At 49.1% G+C, this 20080-nt stretch overlaps 1 protein-coding gene across 1 annotated transcript; it reads left to right on the top strand.

The window, feature by feature from the left end:
- The first annotated feature begins 1136 nt into the window (after positions 1 to 1136).
- On the top strand, positions 1137 to 19329 carry LOC144120197 (protein argonaute-2-like). The gene is made up of 7 exons (XM_077652616.1): positions 1137 to 1143; positions 2171 to 2574; positions 6868 to 8901; positions 13058 to 13285; positions 14262 to 14465; positions 18773 to 18864; positions 18972 to 19329. Exons 1-7 carry the CDS (start codon positions 1137 to 1139, stop codon positions 19327 to 19329), a joined length of 3327 nt encoding a protein of 1108 aa, XP_077508742.1.
- The last annotated feature ends 751 nt before the right edge of the window (positions 19330 to 20080 follow it).

A 20080-nucleotide genomic window follows, 5' to 3' on the forward strand; every position in this document is an offset into this window, starting at 1 on the left:
TTCGAACCCGACCACGGCGGCCGCGTTTCGATGGAGGCGAAATGCAGAGGCGCTCGAGTGTTGTGCGATGTCAGTGCAGGTTAAATATCTCCTGGTGGTCAAAACTTTTTCGGAGACCCCACTACGGCACCTCTTTCTTCCTTTCTTTTTTCACTCGCTCCTTCTATCCCTTCCCTTTCGGCGTGGTACAGGTGTCCACCGAGATATGCAAGACGGTTACTGCGTTATTTTCTTTCCTCAAAAGCCAATTTTCAAAAAATACCTCTCCCCGGATTGTGGTCGCTATTTCTCGCGACTGCGTGTTTTTTTTTTTGTTTTTTTTTTTTTGGGGGGGTGGCTGCCGGGTGAAGTCAAGGCGGCTTAACAGCTTGACGAGTTTGACCTTAAACCGAGGAGAAACCATGTGAGAGCTATGACGTCACTTAGCCGCCACCGTCGCGTTCATTGTGATCATTGGCATTGTCGTTCACGATGTTGCGGACTCCGTCGATTTTGAAGAAAGGAAGGAAATTGGGGAAGCGCGTTTCCCACTGCGAGCATGTGCTGACATTCTCCGTGACAGCAAGCGTTATCCGCGGCAAGGAACGTGCATTCTTTACGCCCGATATATAAATGAAAAAAATTGAAGGCTGATTCGACGGACGGTAATTCGAAAGTTCAGCCCAGGTCTCCGCAAGCCGCCAGCTACCGCTTGGCAGGTGTCGTGTTACGTTGCTAGCCCCCCTCCGGCATCGTCCCGTAGCAGCCGCCTTCCGGCTGTCCATTCCTCTCGCCGTGTCAGGTGGCGCTTCGCTCTGCTACTTCGTGCCAACACGTCACCTGTCACACTCCGTAACACGTCATCTGTCAGGTAGCATGTTACAGCGACTACGATGCGGAACGCAGGGACGGGCGAGCTGCGCCCTAAACGGAATGAAACTGAAGTCACTGCAGTTGAATACGAAGCGAAAAGTTTCACCACGTTTGGTAAAGCATTCATCGCATAGGCCGGAGAATAACCTTGGGCGACCGTCAGCCCAACCACGTTAGCCGTGTATGACCGTACGTGGTACAGTTATGGCGTCGCTCTTGACCCTTTACCCATGACCTTTAGTTCACCTCTGCTCTTTGACATCGGTTGATACTACGTCTAAGCCATGTCGTGTGTGTATATAATATAGAACGGCCGTGAATGCAGGCGCTGCCATGGACGAGCCTGAGGCACTTTGCAAGCGTCCTTCCTTTTCGCTGAATTCCAGGGTTAGCCAAGTTGTTTTTTTTGTTGTTTTAGAAAATTGTTTTTATTCTCACGTATACAGCTAGACGAAAAGCGTGCGCGTGTGTCTCAAGTATATTGAACGCGCGGCGGGGTTTGTCGTTTGCCGCTTCTTCGTTGCTGTGGGGGGAGGGCTGATCACTTTTGTGTGAAAATTAAGACCCTACGCGACAGCTATTGCCTCGCACTAAGTTCTTCAGTGCAAGGGCTATACGACGCTGTTTGGGGGAGCTGCATGTTTAGTCGCGTTTAGTCACGGAGCATGCCATTATCGGCTTACACAGCTGTCTGAGTTGGGACGGCTGTTCCGACCTGTTCTCTCGACCACAGTATACTGAGTTTTCGGTCACTGACCATGTCAACTATGTTAACTGCAGTCAGCTGACCACTTTCACATGGTCAGTAAACCGAAGATTCATTCTGCTGACCTGACCAGACGGCATTCCATCAAACCATCGACTATGTACTGTATACCAGATGTTTTTTCCCGTTGAGCAGACAAGGGAAGGGGACGAAAGGGGCTCGTTAAGAAATACATGACGCAAGCCAACAGTGACCGAACCAAGGAGCATAGGGAAATTTAAAAAAAAATATTTTGTGGTGTTCATCAGTGGGGGCTTAATATGGCAATGACTTTTTAAATAGTCTCTTTGCGACCTTAAACCCTCATAAAAAGCGGAACTTTTTAAAGATAATTCATTAAAAAGCAGAAGAAAAACAACCACATGCCGCCGGTGGGATCCGAAACCCACGACCTCTGAATTTCGCGTCCGGTGCTCTACCAACGGAGCTCCGGCGACGCCTGTCCAGTCTTCTGCTTTCGGCAGTGTATATATGCGTGTCGTAACGATCGATATGATCGCAAGCGCAGCCGATATATAGAGCCGGCGTTAAATTGGCATTTTCGGCTCGCAGCAGTGCCTTCGGCCAGCGGTGGCAACCAAGCCACACCTCCTGCTCCGTCGCCCGCCGGTCCCTCGTGGGTTTCGTTCGCGCAAGCACTCCAGCAGGGCGCCGCGGCCAGCCCGCAGCCGCGCGCCGTCAGCGGCGGCCCGACCACGGCCGCGGATCCCAGCGCTCACCCCACCGCTCAGCCCAGCGCCTCCCGTCCCAGCTACGGGGCCGCCGCCGCCGCGGGTTCCGCCAAGGTAGCTTCCATCAGCCCCCGGCCTGCATCCGCAGCAGCCGCCGTGAGTGGCACTCAGCCGGCAGCAGCTGCCCTACCACCGTCGCCACCAAGCACGCCGCCCGTCGCGGTGACACAGCAGACCCCCGCAGCTGGCGACCAGGCCACTTCAGGCGACGATGTCAGGATCAAGGTGCGTACTGTTTTCCGAAAAGGGCTTCATCTTGAGCCATGCCATGTAGTTCGTTTAACCTCGTTATAAGGAAGCTGAAAATTCGTTCACGGCTGTTGCTTCGTTATATGCACTGTTGAAGGAGCTCCCGAGGGGAATCGTAATTCCTTCGTTATATTCATTATTTCGTTATAAACCATGCTGTGCATCTCGTTATGCCAGCGGTCCAAATACATTTGAACCTCTTTACAACGATGTTGAAGGTTTCCGGCGGTTACTTCCTTATAGCTGTAGCTTTGTTATAGCCCCTGATGGCCGAGCTTCCACGTGCAATCATAATTTCTTCGTTATATAAGTTGTTTCGTATTAAACCGCTTCGTTACAAAGCGGTTCAGCTGTTAGCTTCAAGGCAAGAGGAAACCTCACCTCTCCAAAACATCGACTTAATTGGACGGTACGAGAACCGAACTCCGGTATAATACAACTGAAGAAAGAAGCGGCATGTGCCTCTCGATAGAGGCCCTCCAGCCAATGGCGTCGACTGGTTCCCATGACGTCATGGTTACTCAATCCTCTTGGACCTGTGTGACATCTCAGGGAGTGGCATATGAAAGGATATGAACCACCGCTTGATCAGATTGACAGCGGCGCCCGGAGAATCGGCCGACGCCGTAGGCTGCAAGGCATCCTTTGAAGTGCATCCGTCGCTTCTTTCTGGAGTTCCAGCCGACTACAGGGCTTAGTTTTTACTGCTGAAAAGTGCTGTGGGTAGCAAGCATCGTGGTAGTGCATGACGTATAGGGCGCTCTGGAAGTGAAACGTAAGATTTAGCTGTTGACAATGCCTAGATCGAGAACAACGTTTCGGAACCGCTACGGGTTCCTTGGTCAACAATGAGGAGGACAAGGCGAGTGGCTGAAATTTAAAACCGAAGTTTGTGACGTAAAGACCGTACTTAAATGAGTGGTTCGAATCAGACCGGGCAGCTGCAATACATTTCGATGGAGGCGAAGCGCTAAGGCACCCCTGTGCTTTGCGATGTCAGTGTACAATAAAGATCCCCAGGTGATTGAAATTATTCCGGAGCCCTCCACTACAGCACCTCTTTCTTCCTTTCCTCTTTCATCCTTTCCTTTTTCACTCCCTCCGTTTTCCCTTCCCTTATAGGGTGTTTCATGTGTCTGCCAATATGTGAGAAAGATACAGCGCCATTTCCTTTCCCCAAAAATCAATTTTCAATTTTCACAGTTTCTTCTGTGAGGTTCAGGGCCTTAGTCTCACCTGGATAAAGGGTGGCTCAAGCAATTGGTGCGTCGTCAGGTTTAGCCTTGGAGTTAACTACTTATACGCCGGCGGCCGAGTGTTTTGTTGCCAGCGTATGAAATATTGTTTTTAAAGTGAAAGCTTTACTGGCCACAGGTTGAGCAATTTTGCATGATTCCTGGAGAGGACGTGGAGCAGTAATGACACATGGCATTTCTCTCTTTCGCTCTCTACCCACTGCTGTGCATGCCCCACTAGTAGCACTGAGCCACAGGTGTTCCACCTGCCTTTCCTCAAAATCCAACTTTCAATTTTGTTTTCTCTTTCCTCTTTCCCTCCCTCTTTTATCACTTCCTTCTTGGGGTGGTTCGTGTGTCCACTGAGATATGTGAGATGGTAACTGTGCGATTTCCTTTCCTCAAAAACCAAAGAAAACAAGTTAGTGGAAGGACTTGGTAGAGTTCATTGGAGTTCACAATTTTGCAATGACCATTCATTTTCACGAAAGGAAAAGCCCACAACCAGGAAAGGCGCACAACCGGCTCTGCGGGACAGTGGAGAGCTCAATCTCGCTTCCCCTTTGTATATCCTGGATTAGCTGGGCTAATCCAACCCGCCGCGGTGGCTCAGTGGTTAGGGCGCTCTGCTACTGATCTGGAGTTCCCGGGTTCGAACCCGACCGCGGCAGCTGCGTTTTTATGGAAACAAAACACTAAGGCGCCCATGTGCTGTGCGATGTCAGTGCAGGTTAAAGATCCTCAGGTGGTCGAAATTATTCCGGTGCCCTCCACTACGGAACCTCTTTCTTCCTTTCTTCTTTCACTCCCTCTATCCCTTCTTTTATGGCGCGGTTCAGGTGTGCAGGGATATATGAGACAGATGGTGCATCATTTCCTTATCCCAAAAAGCAATTATTATTATTATTCCTATTAATATTATTATTGAGCTAATCTACATTAACTTTTCTGGCGGGAGGGGGGGGGGCGGAAGGAAATGGTGCAGTGCCCCCAACCGCCCCGTAAGGGAAGGGACAAGGGTGGGGGGAGTGAAAGAAGAAACGAAGTAGTGCCGTAGTGGAGGTCTGAGGAATAATTTCGACCTCCTGGGGATCTTTAACGTGCTCTGACATCGAACAGCACACGGGCGCCTTTCGCCTCAATCAAAACGCAGCCGCCGCGGTCGGGTTCAAACCTGCGAACACCGGGTCAGCAGCCGAGCGCACTAAGCACTGAGCCACCGCAGTGAGTGCATTGTCTTTTTTATTCACGCGTTAAATGCGCTTTTTCTCCAAGCGAAATGTTGCACTGTCGAGCCCAAACTTCCACTCTGACAAATTGATGTTTCCTTGGGCTGTAGCTGTTGATTCTCATAAATTACGCGTCTGCACATTGTCAATTCATAGAAAGATTCCCGTATGTTGCTCATCTTTCACTGTTAATGAGCGGCTGGTGCGTCTTTCCGACCTCCACGAATGCCGAAATTTCCACTGTAGTTCCTTGTGCCGAGCTTCGGTGCCGGGCGCCGGTTTGTTTCATCATGAATAATTAAATTTTTCCAATTTTTTCACCCCAATCGGGACCATTTCTGTGGGCCACCTTGGACATGTGACGTCACCAGCTGCATGCCCGTCGATATTTGCTCGGAGATTGGTCAAGAAGAAAAAAAATAAGACCTTTGTTTTTGGCCATTTCACACAAACAGTGGTCTGTCGCTTACAGTCTCCAGTTTAGTCAGTCAACGCACCGAGAGGTTCTGTGACAGTATGCATGACGACAAGCCTCGATCTCGGCGTCATACTTGGGGAGAAACCGAGTTTTGGTTTCGGCGTTCTTTGTTTTTCCTGTTTTAAAGAGCTTCTACTCAGGATTCTGAAAAACGGTTTTTGAGGCACAGAGAAGGGACTCTTAAGAAATGTGATGCGAATGGGAACACAATACCACGTCTAAACATATTCAAAATAGCCCACATTTTCCCTTTGAGTGGTTCAGAAACCTTGCAAGAAATGCTTCTACAGCTGTGGCACCATCATGGCCTTGGTTCACTGAATAAATAATTTAAGGCAGAAAAAGAACAAGTAATTACTGTCTCGCTTTTGATGAACACCGCGACTACGCAGTGCGGTTCCTTGATTTTGCAATCGTCCCGATCGTCCCTGTCATATCCGCTCAAAATAGCACAAGGCTCTGAAATATAATCCGAGGAAATTACAGGGTCGGTTAAAAGTTCTCAGGCCAAAGGGTCTGCTTTTGAGCTGTATTACCAGGCAGACATGACACCACCAGACTCAGAATATCCGTAGAAAGCGGAAGAGGTATCGTTCTGTGCTCTGGGAACCTTGATAGCTTTATTCGCGTCTTAAATGCCATGATATACCGATGAAACAAGCAAGCCCTCTGGCCCCGAAACTTTTGACTAACCGGGTACAGAACCAAATATTCAGAACCCACAATCCCGAGCGAAGGTTGGCGAGCTCTTTCCAGTGACTTTTTCACGCCCGCGCATTTCTCCGCCTCGCGCTCCTGCGTATTTTTGTTCAGATGTGTCTGTCGGTTAGATTAAGAAGTAAGGCAGCTGCTATGGCCGCTGCCAGTAATAAGCGTCGCTTCGGCGGTTCAGGAAGCCCCCCTGACCCCATTCTACAGGGGGGGGGGGGGGGAAATCCCGAACGCATAGGCAGCCGGCGGTGGGGCCGAGTGGGTAGGGCTGGCTGAAGAGCGCCTACCTGTGAGCATGAAAAGAGTGATGAAAGGAGATAGAAAGGCTAGAAGACGCTGAAATTTAGATATTGGCTGCAGATAACTTCACTTGCACAAAACATTTAAGACATTCTCAGGGGAAGATATTAATGTTGAAGCGCCGTCCTTTAATAGGCTCGCTACAACACACGGGGTGCAGGAGGCTTTCCCCGTTAAGACTCACCGGAACCGGTCCTGCACTGTAGTTTAGATCGAAGACCATTCGGCCAAACTTGTGTGACGCTCAACACACGAAACAGTGCGTGCATACTTACTTCTTCATGCTCTGCTCTAATTACCTCCAAACACGGCGCAGGAGCTCGAGAGAACCCTACCCTCTCACTTCCCACGGCGGCCTGCCCACGGCCAGCTGGGCCGGACCATACAACTTCTTGCCAACCACTTCAGCATCGAGATACCGACTGGCAGCGTCTACCACTACGACGTCGACATCTCCTCGGAAACTGCCAAGGAGACCAAGGTTCCTGAGCAGAAAAACTACCGATGCCTCAGTACAAAGATCAACAGGATAGTCATCGAGCTCGTAGTAAAGAAGTACCGGCAAGACCTGGCCAACTGCATCCCGGCTTTCGATGGCCGCAAGAACCTGTACACGCGCCGCCAGCTCAACTTCCGCGAGCGGACATTCACAGTCGACCTCGAGGAAGACCAGAGAAGCCAGAAGTTTATCATCAAGATCCAGTATGCAGCCACCGTGAACCTGGATGCCCTGCATGGCGTCTTCCAAAAGCGCGTACAAACTGTGCCCCAGGAAGTCCTCCAGGCCATCCACATCGTCTTGAGGCACAGCCCCTCGATCAACCTTGCGCCGGTTGGACGCTTGTTCTTCAGACCGCCGGGACCCAACGAGCACAATGACCTCGGAGGAGGGCGGGAGCTGTGGTTTGGCTACTACGCGAGTGTTCGACCCGCCCAATGGAAGCCCATGCTTAACGTCGACATGTCAGCAACAGCATTCTACGAGTCGCTTCCACTGGTAGACTTCATGTGCAGGTTCTTCAGCGACAGCCGGCGTGTGTCGACACCCGCGGACTTACGGTCATTGCGCGACAACCAGTACGCGCGGCTGAATAGGGAGCTCAAAGGACTCCGCGTAAAAGTGACGCACCTTCCGTACCCGCGCAAGTACAAAGTGGTGAAGATCACGAGGGAAGCTGCGAAGGACATCTATTTTGAATCAGAAGGTAGTCAGATCTCCGTCGCCGACTACTTCCAGAGCCGGTACAGGCGCTTGTCGTACCCGAACTTCCCTTGCGTGCAGAGTGGCAGCCCGACGCATCCGGTCTACATTCCTCTGGAGGTGTGCGAGCTGGCCGAAGGCCAGCACTGTCGGAAGAAACTCGAGGAGAGTCAGACCGCCGAGATGATCAAGCGCGCGGCCAAGCCGCCAGCCAAGCGCTTCCTAGAGATTCGTCAGTCTGTGCGCGACATGGTCAGCACCTCGGACAAGTACCTGCGAGAGTTCGGCGTCAAGATCAACCCCGAACCCACTCAGGTTGTGGGCAGAATTCTCGACCCGCCGTCTTTGGTTTTTGAGAACAACAGCATATGCAAGCCGCGTGACGGTACGTGGGATCTCCGAGGGCAGCGCTTCTACAAGGCGATGTCGATGACACAGTGGATTGTTCTCAACGTGAGCCGCTTCGCGCAGAAGGACTGCCTGGACAACTTCATCAAGATGCTGATCCGCATCGGCCAAGAACTGGGCATGCGCATTGCGCAGCCGCTTGCGGTCATCACGTTCGACACAAACCGCAAGCCCATGCGGACCGTTCTCACGGAGCAGCGCAAGCAGCACCCGCAGTTGGAGATGGTTGTGGCTGTGATCACAAAAGCCACGAACTACGCTGAGATCAAGCAGGTGGCAGAAACTGAGCTCTCCCTCCGCACACAATGCATCTTGGACAACAACGTGGTCCAAAAGTGTAACGCAGCGCTCATCCAAAACCTGTGCCAAAAGATCAACGCCAAGATGGGCGGCATCAACAATAGTCTCCTTATGCAGGAGAAGCCGAAGCTATTACATAGGCCCGTGATCGTCATCGGAGCAGACGTGTCGCACCCATCGCCTGGAGACAAGATCAGGCCATCCATCGCCGCGTGCGTCGGAAGCCTAGACTCTGTACCGTCCAAGTTTCACGCCACCATTCGGGTACAGATTGAAGACTCCAAGGCTAAGGCGCGTGTGGAAATTATCAAGGACCTGAAGGACATGATCAAGGAACTGCTACTGGTTTTCTACCGCACCACCGGGCACAAGCCTCTGCGGATCGTCTTCTACAGGGACGGAGTGAGCGAGGGGCAGTTCTTTGAAGTCCGTAACCATGAGGTAAGCAACTGCGCCTACTACAATACTGTGTCCACTAAACTCTCATCTTGTTAAGACAGCTATACCGCATTCAATGCCGCTAGCGTCATTGAATAACCTTTTGTCTTATGACAAGCGGACTTCCTGTGCATATACGTAACGGCACCGAATAGATCTCCACAGCGCTACAATTTCAGGACATTCGGGACATTCATTTCTGGAGACGTCTTCTCGGTGTTAGTTGACGTCAGCTTGACCGTTTCTCTTCAAAAGGTGGTAAACATCCAAGACTGAGGCTTGTGGTTGGGTTTTGTGCGTGCCCGCTCCGTGTGTCACCCCTTTTACGCACGGGCGATATTAACGGCTGTGCAGTTGACCGTCCGTTGAACTGAACGACAGTTAGAGGTGCTATACCAGTTTCACAAGGTCATGTTTAATGTCATTAATTACTTAGTGATCAAGTTTTAACGCCATCGGAACAGTGTCACGCGCTCGTATTTAATGGCATTAGACAGACTAACTGCTGTTTGCGACCTACTGTGTTCGCCACAACTCATTCGCCAAAGCAGTGCATACTCTTGTCCCCATTCCGCATGCAGAAAGATATGCAACTTTTTTTGTGAAAAGTCACTATCCTGTGGATAATGGTTTATTCATAAAGAGCACCATTTTTACCAGCAATTCTGAAGCAATGTTAGCCAGTGAGCTGGCACGCCAGTTCGACTTTTACGACTTGTCAAGCAAGAACAGTGGCATTTTCTACAAATTTATTTTTATATTATATTTGAATGACATTGCTGAGGTTCTGACTCATTGACACTGTTTATATTCAGGTGATTTTTTTTACTCCCTTGAAGGCGTTATCATCACCGTGACTTATTTAAATTTTGTTTTCTTTCTTTCTTTCTTTATTTTTTATGTATTTAAAGACACCTCACAGGTCTCCGCAAAGGCATTGTGTAAAAATAAAAGGGGGGTGGGGTCAAATACAGAACATTGCGCAAAATATGTTACAAATAAAAAAAATAGTAAAAGTGCAGCAAAACACACAAAAAAACAGGTGAGTTCAGATAACATATCGCAATTCACAAAAAGGGATAAAAGTAAAAACAACTGCGTCATGAAACAAAAACAGGGGAAATGCACGAAGTCGAGTTATACAAAAGCCAAAGAAAACATATCAGGCATAAATGAGCAAAGTTGCGCATCCACGGAACCAAAGAGGCAATAGGTCTCAAGCTGCTGAAAACGAAGTTGTACGAATCCGGAGTATATAAATGACGTGCTAACCGTTATCAGCGAAGTGTTTGGGTAGATGTTCGCAAAAGGTGTCATGATTAGCCTGCTTTGCGATGCAGTCCGGAAGATTCTTCAAGAGACGGATGGCACGCGGGAGTGACCAGAAGTTGAAAGCATGTGTGTTGCCATAAATGCGGCATAGCTGTAGTTACTATGTAATCTATGTTATAAGTAGGAGGGACGTTGCAGATGTGCTGGCGGTGAATCAGTGGCATGGACGTATTTGTGAAAGATGGATAAAAGGGCAGTCTTGCGACGGATTTGCAACGGATGCATAGAGCGAAAGTTTGATCTTAAGTTTGGTTTAAACTAGACTGATAACTGCAATTTTGCGAAATGAGACGACAAGCCCCATTGTGGACAGCTTCCAACTTCTCTCTTAGATATTTCTGATGAGGTGACCAGATGGATGAAGCGTACTCTAGCTGCGGTGTGACAAAAGTAATGTAGGCTTGTTCACACACGTGAGGGGTAGTGCATTGCAGTTTACGGTGAATGAAAACTAGTGACCGGGAAGCATTAGCGAAAGTGATGGTTATGTGTTCAGCTCAAGAAAAGTTTGGTGAAATATGGACGCCTAGATGCTTATACTGCGTAGTCCGAGCCAATGTATCGTTATTATTGTGGTATGGAAAATTCGAAGTGACTGATTTTCGGCTAAAAGTAATTATCTTACACTTAGAAATGTTTAAAGTCATTAGACACGTTTTACACCAGTCGTTTATGCAATCGAGGTCACTTTGAAGTTCAAGGTGGCCATTAGTAAATTTTATTGGTGAATAAATAATGCAGTCGTCAGCAAATATGCGCATATAAGATGAGATTGTTGCTGGCAGGTTATTAGTGTAAATTAAGAATAGTAATGGACCGAGGAGGCTTTCTAGTGCCGCGCCCGATGTAACATCGGAAACAGGAAATTAATAATTGTTAACAGCGGTGAACTGCTGGCGATTAGAAAGAAGACTACGGACCCATGACAGAGTTAAAGAATTTAATTTGAGAGCACAAAGCTTAGATATTTGTCGGCAATGTTCTACCCGATAAAATGCTTTGGCAAAGTCCAAAAAGGTGCAAGTCGTCAGTTTCCGTGCGAGTGTTTGTTAGTACTTTTGAAAACCGGTACAACCTTTCCTATTTTCCAACCGGTGGAAACCTCACCTGTAGATATTGACTGCTGAAAGATATGAAGGAGGATGATGCTGGAGACAGAAATGGCATTTATTTAGTATTTTCAGTTAATTTCATCAACCCCAGAAGAATAGGGTACTAGGCTATTTATCAGGTGTACTAAGCCATAAAGTGTAATGTCAACCGGTGCCATGTACGGGTAACCAAAATCTGGTACTTACGGCATGTTAGGATTATCTTCTTGGTGAAAATATATGCGTAAAACGAATTAAAAGCTTTAGGACATTCAGCATCGAAGTAGGGGGCGCTGTGAATATCATGTATTGATATATCAATACTGACACTTTTCGGACGCATTGCTTTGAAGGGCTTGCTTTTATTGTTCCTAAGTAGCGCCGGAAGGGCTTTTGAAAAAAATATTTATTTTTTTTGACACAAAGGCCATAACAACACAGCTTTAGGTAGGTTTTATATTTACCCCGCGTGCAGTGCGAACATTCGTGCTTTGCATTTTTGTACAACCGTTTTTTCTTATTTCTCATTTGTCGATGCTTTCTTGTAAAGCAAAGCTTAGATTTATGATTTCATAGCGTGACAAGCGGGACACGTTTGGCTACAAGTTAGGCGAGCTTGTCTCTAAATTGAACCCACGGTTATCTAATACTGCCCTATATTGAAAAGAGGGCGTCAGAATATTATCAGAAAACATTTGAATTTCGTCATTGATTGGATTGTAATCTCCTCTGTTATAGTTGCGAATCTGTAATATCAATAAATCTGCCAATAAATTGTAATGTCGTTAAATCTGGGCGTGTAGCGCCAGCTCCGAAAATAATGGCATAGGCAAACTTAAGGCTACAAACATCTGTGGTTATTTCTAGTGCGCGTGTGGCACGGGTAATAAAAGGCAGCGCCACCTGCAGTTGAGATCTCAGCTCAGTAGGGGGTCGCAGTAGGGGGTCGCAGCCAATGGTGTAGACCATTTCTCATGAGCCTCCTAAGGTAACCATGTAGGAAGTCGAAAAAGGAAGGGGTTAGTCTCCCCCCTCACAGTAGAGACTATTGTCATTGTCACCGCGCTCACTGCATTGTCCACCTTGCAGGTTCGTGAAAACCAGCCGACGCCATTTACTGGAAGGGGGTCGTTTTACGGGGAAAAGCGGCTTCATTCTTGAGTTGTATCATTGGAATTAGTTTAGCCACAAAAAAAAAATGCCGCGAAGTGGCACCAGGAAAACAACTGCTGAGCGGTGAAGCCGGGCGTCCGTCTACTGAATTTTCTTGGCTCTGTGTGGTTGTTCACTGACGGCATACTCAAACGCCACGCTTGCACAGAAACTTTAGTTGAGTGAAGTCAAATAGTAAGTCAGTGCCTAGAGTTATGTATATAAACCGATCATGTGATCCAGAATGTGGATCACGTGAACTCAATTTAGCGGAGTGTGCGAGTAACTGCAGCTGACTGCTGTTCATTTCGGCGTTGGTTGGAAAAGCTGCACTTCCGTTGAGCCGAACAGTTGCTGAAACTGCTCGTTTAACCAGATTACAACCGATAATAGCGTTGCTAAAAAAACGCTGCTCTTCGCCATAGAGTTTTTCCCAAACGACAATTATATAAAATAGGACAGCAGAGTTCGTGAAGGTCCAAAGCGTTTTGTTTACATTCTGTACCAAGTATATATCGTGATTCGTCGAATGGCCTTTAAACCCTGACCAAGTTGTTCTTTGTTTCCGCTCTCGAATCTCTCAGGTGAGCGCCATCCGGCTGGCGTGTGCGGAAATGTGTCCCACCGAGACCTACGAGCCACCGCTGACGTTCATCGTGGTCCAGAAGCGACACCATACGAGGTTCATGCCCGCCAACGACCGCGACGGCGTGGGCAAGTTCCGCAACGTCCCACCAGGCACGACCGTAGACTCGGTGGTCACGCACCCGCTGGACTTCGACTTCTTCCTCTGCAGCCACTTCGGCATCCAGGTAGGCGACCTCTTCTCCGCCCTTGTTGCTATTGTCAGCGGGAAGGAATGGTCCGCGGTGTTTTCGTTTATCAATTTGCGGAGGAAATAGTCCGGGCGCCGGCGTCGCCACAGTCGCGTCGCGTCTTTAGTGCGCTACAAATACCAGGAGCGCCTGCGGTGGAGGCCTTCCGCAGCTTGAGGAAAGGGAAGCATGGCCTCCGAGATCACCTGCAAGCGACACCGTGGCGGAAGCATTCCGCTTCACATCGAGGCAACCAGGAGCGCTATGAGTGACTGTAACGTCATCGTTCGACCTTGAGGAAGCGGTAGCGGAAGCTGCGCACGGGGGGCCTTATGTCCAGTGCGGATTGATGCTGTCATACGGATGTGGTCATTAGTTTTTCTTTTCAGGATGGCGTCTGCTCAGACAATGAATGCATGGGGTTGGGTGAAAAGAGAAGCGCTTGATGCTCGCCTGGGCCTGCTTGCTCGTACGTTAAAGCGGGACGCGACTTTGCAGTCTCAAAAAACGGCCAAAAAACTGATTTTTTAAATAGTCGTGTCGGCTTGTATGCCTCGTTTTTTTATGCTGTACCGAAATCGGGACAGCGACATAGATGACGATGACCGACCAATGCGCTGATGACAGCCAGGCAGGAAATAATAGTTATTCACGGTATTCATCGGCGCAAGGGCATCTAAGGCCAAATAAAGAGAGAAACATGTTGTGCATGCAGCATTAGGAGCAAGGCGAGCACGTGCTGTGCTCATAGGCACTGCCAGTTTTTTGCATATTGCGTTTAAACACTCTCCTTCCCACGTAATGTGTGCTAATAAAATAAGTGTATTCAAACCGCACACACCACCCCACATGACATCGCACCACAAGCAGGACCACACCGCACCACCACATACCATGATGCGAAGCGACCCAGCCCGACATGGCACTCGGAATCTGGGCATGTGAATAACTTTACTCCTTTGCGCTCCCGCAGGGCACCAGCCGGCCGGCCCACTACTATATCGTGTGGGATGACTCCAACTTCAGCGCGGACGACCTGCAGAAGCTCAGCTTCTACCTGTGCCACACATACTCCCGGTGTGCAAGGAGCGTGAGCATCCCGGCCCCTGTGTACTACGCGCACCTGGCCGCCTTCCGCGCAAAACACCACATCGCCAGCAAGCTGGAGACAGGCGCGGTCAGCCAGTCGTCTGAGGGCGGCGGAGACGCAGTGTTGACCACTGCCCAATACGTGGAGGCCGTCAAGGTGCTGCAGGAACTGCAGGCCTCCATGTACTTCGTGTAATGGAGGAGGTTCTCCGCTGCCCCTGCATTCCGGTTACGGTGAGCCTGGAGGAGTACCACTGACGTCATACCCAACAGTTCTGGAGAAAAGCATTTTTGAACGGGAACGCGTTTAAAGGTCTTTGCAGGGAGGGTGTTACATAGGGTATAGGGAGGGTATTATGAGCGCAGTGTTCCTCATATTTTGTAAGATTCTACCACAACGATCAATATATCCCCAACCTCCCGCCTGCAGGCTTGCATTTTTTGCTATTAACGTTTTTGCTACAGTCCAAACCGTTCCTCATTGGTTTTCTATTACAGTCTTAACTGCTCGATGCGAGCGATGGAAACAGTATAAAAGGAAGCTTCTTCCAGATATCGGACGAATGGACCTTGAATATTTCAATAACAGAATCTTACAGTTTCCCAAATTTCTTTTTTTTTTTGTCCAAGAATGTTGGACACTTGCGCAACACGTAGAGGACAAGATATACGAGACACGAAGTGGACATTTTCTCACGTTCCTCTTGGCGTATAGCAACAATTTTTAATGCGTTTTGTCGGAGTGAGAGACGACTTAACTGTGAAGTGCTTCTCCGCTCACATTCAGGACTGCTGCTTCGATTTCCTCCACGAAGAAAAAAATTAGTCGGTTGTAAATTCTTTTTGTGTTACCTAAACAAGAAGTTTACCACCAGACGAAATTAAAACCGAGAGAATTTTGATCCAAATTCTATGATCGAAATTTAAAGTGTTTCAGTTTGGTTCATTGTAAGCTACACGTACATCACAGAGGCGCAACTGAACAGGGACATGAATACACAGCGCCTGCCCTGAGTTGTGTGGCTTTCACGTGCTTGTTTAATTGCGCTTAGTTCATCTGTGCATCTTTTATGAGCGCACAACAAAATTTTGCGTAAAATGTAAATGCGCCTAATATGCTTTTTTTTTGTCTTGTCCTAACAAAATGTTATTGACCACTGTCCGGCGATATTTTCTCTTTTTCTCGCTGCCTGCGCCCCGACTTGCTATACTCATATATGCTGTACATAGGGCAGGCAGAGGAGAACGTAAACCAAACTTAACAGGATTTGTGCTGCTTGAAACTATTTCGTAGCTGCACAAAAATGGGATCCAACTTTAAAAAACCGCAGCCTTCGCGACGTTCAACTGCATAGCCGTCAGCTAGTTGTCAAGCCCCGCGGGTGTCCCTTTACGACAGAGAGAGGGAGAAGCCCTTTAACTTAAAAAAGAGATTTTAGCTGGCATGCTACACTCTAAACACAAATATACGCCCATATGGGAGTAAGGGAGTAAGCTGCCTTCTAGCGCATAGGACAGCTTACTTCCCTTTCCTACTCCCTTTTTACTCCTTTCTGTTTAGAGCATACTCTGCGTGGGAAAGGGAATTGAGGCGAGAAAGTCTCAAGGAGAGAAGCGCAGAAAATTTCTTTAAAGAAGTAAAAGAATAAAATACAATAAATATGAATAAGGCATAAATGGGCAGTTAATTTGGACTGAGGTGCATTGACAAGTAACGCTACAAGATATTAAATGGTGATACGCACTATGTCCCACGAAGGGGCTGACAGTGTTTACTGCCTGAATAGAGAATAATGGTGAGAGTTTAATTCATAGCAGTGATTTGTTTGCTATTTGCCGAATTATATGACATTGGCCTTTTCGAGCGGAAGCATGGATGTCGGAGTCCGTTCTGTGAGATTGCTGTATGTGCCACTTGTCACTGTTTTTAGGCATTCTGTATAGATACCTAGTGTGATCAACATAGAGATCAAAAACCGTTCTTTGCGATCGGAAACAATCGCAAACAATCGGAGACGATAAAATAAGGGGTTTATTTTCTTGGAAGAAATGCATAATCACTGTATTTCAATTGTTGCTCGGCGAGCCTGGTTTGAGCAGTGGTTGGCGTTAATCGTTGGTGTTTGTTGTTAGAGGCTCGGGCTGCCTTTGATTCAAATTCGACGGAACAATTTCGAGGTTACGTAAGTCAACCAAGCCGCCACTAATTGCAGCTTTTGTTTTCTTGCAGGCTCGCAAGGCGAAGGATCTCCTTGGTTTTGTTGTTTCACGGGCTGTCCGAAGAGTGCGGGTGCCAACATTGTTGTTTATTGTTTATGTGCCTTGAAATTTTGAAGTTGCAATAGAAAAACATTGGCCAATAAAGATGACCAGTACATGAGGTTTCCTTGTTTTGCAGTCACTGGCGCTTGTGTTGGCCGAAGCCAGTCTGTTTTACTGCAACACATGCTAAAAAAGTTAAAGGGTTTTAAAACGTAGTTAAACCTAAAGCATGCGTTTAGCTTGGTTAGCTCATGGTTTTGCTTTCCTGGATGGGTTTTGCTTTGCTGGGACATTGGACACACGTTAATCTCTGATCGAGGTTAAGCTGATCCGATCTGTTTGCGCCGCAGATGGAAGTTGATATAGACGACTATGTGCAATGCACAACACGAGTGTGTGTGGCTTTTTGACACGAGGTATGATCGGCTGTGAACATAGCATAGTGCAGTCGTGCAGTGGCGAGCGAAGCTGATCTGTTCGCCCACCGCGGGTTCATCGCCCAGTCGCAGCAATTATATTTTATTTCTTCATGCGCCAAGGTTAACGCTCAAAGTCAAGCTCCGTGCAAACTCGGTCAGCCGATTAGACTTCGTGAACTAGTCCCTTCCCAAGCAGCGCAGGCAATCGGGCCAATTTTGGGAATGACTTGTTTCGCTCTGGTGATAAAAATTTGCCAGTATATTCCCAATATTTGTCCGATTAGTTGTGCTGGTGGGTGTCAGTACTTCGCGCACCTTTATGTGCGCACCGAGACACCCTTAGAGCGTGTGGAGGTAGCGGTCTCGGTCCCAAAAGAAATGCCCTTGACTCAATGTGGCAAGCTCAGCCAGACACCCGCTACCAAGTGACAAGGGGGTTGGTCGTTTGGTGCCCAGCTTTCGCCGGTCGCAAGCCAGACAATGGGTCGGAGCCAAATGTTCACAAAACAAAACAAAGCTTATACAGCAAAGAGACTATACAGAGGTATTCGCAATCATTCGTACGAGCACATACAAAGAGGTTTACAGTTACAGTGCAACTCATGCAAAGTAACAATCGAGAGAGAATACAATTCAACAGAATCTTTGCATTAAAGAGCACTAACACAGTCAGAGACAAACAAACAAAACACAATTTTTTCCCCGAGCACTGCGACAGTCGACGACCTGAGGAGCACGACGGGGCCGATCTGCAGACTGGCGCACGTTGCCTCGCTGTTCCGTGGCTGGTCGAGTGGAGTTCTCCCAAGAGTCGAGCGGGCGCGCATGTCAGAAGCTTAAACGGCGGCTCGGGCTGACAGACAGCGATTAAAGCCCTCATTTATAGGTGCGGTCCGCGTTCTTTCCCTCAAGGCAGGCGCGCACATACATGCGGTATCAACTGCACAATTTCCTTCACCTTCTCGCGTCTGGCGCGCGACCCCGTTGGTCGAGCGCGGAAACCGCCTTCCAGAAAACTCTGGATCCTTCTCGCGATGCGAAGGAAGCCGGTGCGAGAGCGAAGGACATAGGGTATCACTTTAGCGCAGTCAGGGTTACGCCTCGGCAATGAATAGAAACTACTAGGACATTGCATTCGGTCCACTCGCGGCCGCGCTGTGAGCTTTGTAGTATAGTCTACTTTTTACGCCCCCACCTTGACAGACAGACAAAAAAGTATGGTGGAACAGCCAGAAAAAGAATGTAAACCAATAGGCCCCTGCCTGTGCAACTAAGTATTGACAGATAGACAGAAAAACTTTATTGAGCAAGTGAGGTTTAGACCCAGCTGGGTCCCTGGGCCACTGCGCGGTCTGGCACTGCATCAAGTAGGACATGCCGGGACATGACGTCGGCAGCCCGAGTCACCGCAGCAAGCTGAGATTGAGGTAATAAGGGCAGACAGGACAAGGACGACTGAAAATTTGATAACGGTCGCCCAGACAGGCGGCACTCTCAGCTGAGTGTGCGCCGGATGTTCCCTCTCAAGACACTTGACTACATGCCTCAGGCCATAGCGCCCGCATGCATGCCGGTAGTGTTCGGTTTCGGCACCGGCCTCGATCGGCGGCCGACGTTCTTCTTGAACCGTTTCCCTTCGAGCAAAGTGTGCAGTCTGTGCGGTCTCGTCCGTGCTTTGGCGGCAGAGTTGCCATGCCGGCACTCCCTATGCCAGCCCTGCAACGACGGCGCCGCTGCTAAGCGCAGCCACTGCCCACTGGACAATAAGCCTTTCCAGGAGGGAGACGTGGCGTTCTCGGCTGAAAGGTACGCTGCTGGAACTCTGAGCACAGCTGCGACGCCGAGTGCGTGGCATCCGCCATATTGGAACACTTCGCCAACACCTGCCAGTTCCACGCCGTGACCTGCCCCAGGTGCAGCGAGATGGTCCTGCACCAGGACATTGATGAACATCTGGAGAGCGACTGCGTACCGTCTCGCGCACGCAAACCAGACGATACCTTTGACAACGTCGTCATGCAAGTAAAAGAAGCGTTAGGAAAAATACAGGAAGAAAATGCTGCCCTGCGCATGAAGCTGGATTCAGTCGAGCAGTGTCTGCGCCCTGAGACCGAAAACACCGTAGCACCTCAGTCCACGATTATCGCCAGTGCAGTGACAGACGCTCTAGAAAACAAGATCTCGGTGCTTAAAACCCTGGCCGAGACGGCATTAGCTGAACACCAGCGCGAAGTCGCGTCGGAAATCACGCACGCAGTGGCTGGAAACTAGAGGACCATGAAAGAGCTAGTCAGGCGGGAGTGTGAGCGGACAGCGCTGTGTATGAAGGACAGGGTCGTAGAAGCCTTGTGTGAAGATCGCACGCTGGGAGATGCCGGATCTTCAGTTTCGGCGGCGTCAGCTGGAAAACAGGCTATGTCAGTAGACGACGAGGCCAAAGCTGAGGAACAGCTGATCATCGCCGATGGTCATCGCTGATGATCAGCGTCGACGGAGCCAGACGCTTCATTTCCGGCGACTGTTCCATTGTTCCATTGGCTGTTCTGTTGACGTGGCTCAGCTACCCAGGCTGCGGGGCAGTGGCTAAGTACCTGGCGGTGTTGCGTTAGCTTGCTAAATTTCTCCTTCTTTTTGTCTGTGCCTGTTTGCTCCTGTTCTGGGGTGACTGGGTGCGGGACGAGAGCTTAATGTCGACTTCTTCTCCTGGCCAGGGGTTTTCCCCTTGGTCGGCATCTCTTCCTAAAGACCAGCTCCCACTTGATCTCTTTTTCCGCAGCGGTGTTTCAAGCATTCCAGTCGCATTAGTGCCTTCCGATGGAGGCGCTATCCGACTGAACAACCCGGAGGCAGTGCAGGCGGCCCTTCAGTCCACATCGAAGCACTTTATGCACATTACCGATGTCCGGCAGTTCGGCAGGGGTGGTGTTTTGTGCCGGTCGTCGGATAAAGACTGTATTGAAGATCTTCTAAAGTGCACGACCTTCGCCAGCCACCCGGTGAGCGCATTCATTCCGCCTCATCT

The sequence above is a fragment of the Amblyomma americanum genome, chromosome 1, assembly GCF_052857255.1.
Source record: "Amblyomma americanum isolate KBUSLIRL-KWMA chromosome 1, ASM5285725v1, whole genome shotgun sequence".
Taxonomy (NCBI): domain Eukaryota; kingdom Metazoa; phylum Arthropoda; class Arachnida; order Ixodida; family Ixodidae; genus Amblyomma; species Amblyomma americanum.

What these genes read in the sequence shown, in the direction of transcription:
- LOC144120197 (XM_077652616.1), top strand. An exon ending in TTGAAGTCCGTAACCATGAG is followed by an intron (nt 8,902 to 13,057) that starts GTAAGCAACTGC and finishes CGAATCTCTCAG; the next exon opens with GTGAGCGCCATCCGGCTGGC. An exon ending in GCAAGCTGGAGACAGGCGCG is followed by an intron (nt 14,466 to 18,772) that starts GTCAGCCAGTCG and finishes TCCCTATGCCAG; the next exon opens with CCCTGCAACGACGGCGCCGC.